The sequence below is a fragment of the Suillus discolor genome (genome assembly GCF_016758755.1).
Source record: "Suillus discolor strain FC423 chromosome Unknown F5147scaffold_127, whole genome shotgun sequence".
NCBI classification, from domain to species: domain Eukaryota; kingdom Fungi; phylum Basidiomycota; class Agaricomycetes; order Boletales; family Suillaceae; genus Suillus; species Suillus discolor.
The window spans coordinates 96,524-99,823 of NW_024541374.1; the positions used below are offsets into that span (position 1 = coordinate 96,524).

Sequence of the window (3,300 nt, forward strand, 5' to 3'; positions counted from 1 at the left end):
GTGAGCTTGTTTTATAACTCTAGTGTTCATTGTACAACAGGAAATCATGTCGGACCCGGTCGCTTCCAAGTCTGGCTTTCTATGCATGTACATGAAGAACCATCCTGATACATTGGTGGCATATGTCAAATATTTCGGGAAAGTCGAGGGCAACGTGCTCACTGCTGAGATGTCTAGCATTGACTCCAAGGTAGGCCCAGAGAAATGGATGTTCTGTTCTCGCTAGCGTTGACAAATCGGACAGGATATGACGCTTGTGTATAAACTCAAATCCGGACAATCGAATACCAGCCGGGTGTCATTTGACCCGCCACTTTCGGGGTATGAGGAAGTCAAACCACGGCTTCTGAGTATGAAGGCGGAGGCTCAGGAAGGTCTTGGTATGGTGCGTTTTTAAAACCTTTGCTTCCAGCCCGTCATGTCTCTGACAGCCACATGTTCATGTACTACAGCTCAAAGCTCCCCAAATAACCACATTTCGGATTCCTCGCACAAGTGTATTCACAGGAATCCTTTTGTTCGCATACTTCTATTTCCTTTCGCCACCAGCGCCTGATACTACATTCCTCTCCGTACCTGTCACCACCGTAAATGCATTCTTCTCCCCAGCGCACGCGTTTAGAAACGCCACTGGTCTCGGTCTTTCCTTCCGGACCGCTTGCGCAATATTCTGCACCATCCATGGCGCTGAAACATTTTACACCTGGTCACTTTGCAGGCAATATGTTAAGGGTGCTATAGTAACGGTGTGCCTGTCTCGCGACTTTCTGAGCCTCACACCTTAACTTTGTATTCAGGCTGCTTATGTTGGCTCTACGATGATGTTAGGATACCCAATATGGTCAGACCTCAAAAGACGCGTTCAACAGAAACGCATTGAGAGCGTTATGAAGGCTGAGTGATCGACCTGTGCGCTTGCTTTCCAGGATGATTGTATATGTTCTTATATGATGACATCGATGTACTTTAATGTTTCAGGTATCCAACTTGGGCCTGCAGTTGCGACAATATGAATATTTGTTTTCAGGATTCTCAATGGGCTTCAATTGAATCCCTGCATCACAATAGAACGATCTTGGCTTGTGGGAAGAGCTGTTTTCCCATTTGTCTGTGAGGGGACTATTTGTCCAAATAATTCATCCACCCTGGTGTCAACCACCGGGAACGTAGGTGCGAGACCATGACAAGTGATCCGACAAGTTACGCGCATTTCTCGACAGTCTGGAGGACATGCATATGACGAGAAATGGATATTCTGTCTAACGATGGTCTATCTCCCTGGCACCATATCTCATCACAGTATTGTGATGATCACTGATAAAGCCAAGAAGGAACGGGACATCCGGTAGTTCGCTTTATTTTCTACACTGGCAGACATAACTACACGAAAATATTGTACGACAGCGAAGTCCTAAGCGAGGTCGAGTGAGGAACATTTGTTCTTCTGGATGAGCAATAGAGCACTCAAGCTCAAGACTGGAGAGCATGCTATGATAAATAGAGTTCTGGAGGACAGAAAAAGAAATCGAACTCAGTGGTTTACAAATTGGCGTGCTATCCAGCGGAGGGGATCTGTGACAGCGTTCCTAAAGCCTGAAGCTTACCAGCGGGAATGAAAATAAAACCAGATGCAGACTTACAGACAAGGCTTTCATCCGCCAGGTATAGCCATTTTGCGAAACCTTTTCGTGATAATATAAAAGCAAGTCATCTTCCTACCGTTACCCAACTCAAAGAAATCATTCGAGCACCTCAAACAAACAACGCGTTTATTACTTCTCGCCTTCACTGTTATATTGAAAGCATCTATAATGTCTGTCACAGCAAGGCGACCAACCTGTAGTAGTAGAGTTCAAGAGGTGTGTCAAACACCTAGCGACTGTTGCGACAGCAGAGATTCCCGCAATGGTGGTGTATGCGTGGCTCCCGACAACCATGTCCCACCCTGAGAACAAGCCGAGTTGCAGGTAGCGACATCCTGGTGAGTTTCTGCTTTCCGATTGGTGCTGCTGTTGATCGGGAAATGGATAGATATTGGGTGGAAGGGGGGACATGATATGAACGTATCATATATGACGTACTTGCGTACTGTTTGATCATGTAAGTAGTGAATAAAACAAGCTTCAAGCAACAATTTCAACAGGAACGCAAACTGTTTGTCATAGGAACCTGAGTTTGGGGAGAGAATCAAAGGCAATCTCGTTAATAGTTATGAATACAAGACAACACGCGCTAATCGTACCGCATTATATATCAAGAACAAAAATCTAGCTCGTTTTTGAATGAGAACTTGTTCCAAAGATGAACCAACTATCGGTCCTTGAAGCGATAGCAAAGAGTGCGAGACGAGTCCGAGTCTGGCTTCCGGGATGGATGAATAGATAAATGAGGGATATACTCAGACCTAGAACGTCATTCACGTCGGCGTCGTCATCACGATCCAGCTGCTATGCCACCATGTATGATGATGTGCCCTGACAGTGAATGCTGATGATGGAGGCACGCCATGTGACGTGTCGGAGAGAGCTAGATGAGCTACATAGTGCCAAGCTTTGAAACACTCATACTGCAGGTTGTTATGAAACTCACTGCAATATACCAGTGACAGACAGTGAGAACTAAAATGAGTTATAATTGAGGTCGACCGTTTTCGAAGCACAGCACGCGCGCTGATATTAGGATATGCCGAGGCGCACATTGATAGCCAGAAGGCTCGAAGGTATGAAGTCCAACGGCAATAGTCATGGATAATGTATTCCCATGGACATTCCTCACCGAAAACACATATCCAAGAGTACCGGATGTGTTCGAGCAAGTGCCTATGCTTGATGAACACGCCCGGCCTTCCAAACATAGATTATGATGCGCTGCCTTGAATCTGTATAATGGAATCCTCATGCACTCACAAGATGCCCTGGGCGGCGGGCTGTGCCATATGGTACATTGATGATTGTAAGTACTGGAGACAAGTTACCCGCATTCGCATTCGCATTGTTGAAACTCCGCAATGACCAGCGTCGAACAACATACCTGCAGTCCAATATATCATTTAATTTTCTCTCATTTGCTTGTTCTCCACGGCAACACACACTCGTTCGCTAAAAATGGGAAAAATAAAATGGAATTGAGTGGGGCGAATATAAAAGCAAGTCCCTACCGTCACAAGCGCCCACCCAACTCAGAAAAAATCATTCGAGCACCTCTACCTCAAACACAATGCGTTTCTTCTCCCTCGCCTTTACTGTTGCATTGACAGCATCTATAATGTCTGTCACAGCAAGGCGACCAACCTGTAGCCTA

The 3,300-nt window shown here is 45.7% G+C and overlaps 1 protein-coding gene across 1 annotated transcript; it reads left to right on the plus strand.

Annotated features, from left to right (window-relative positions):
• Positions 1–1,102, plus strand: F5147DRAFT_727407 (uncharacterized protein). Its single transcript, XM_041439256.1, has 4 exons — positions 1–190; positions 245–385; positions 453–746; positions 798–1,102. Exons 1-4 carry the CDS (start codon positions 47–49, stop codon positions 900–902), a joined length of 684 nt encoding a protein of 227 aa, XP_041285383.1. The 5' UTR covers positions 1–46; the 3' UTR covers positions 903–1,102.
• The last annotated feature ends 2,198 nt before the right edge of the window (positions 1,103–3,300 follow it).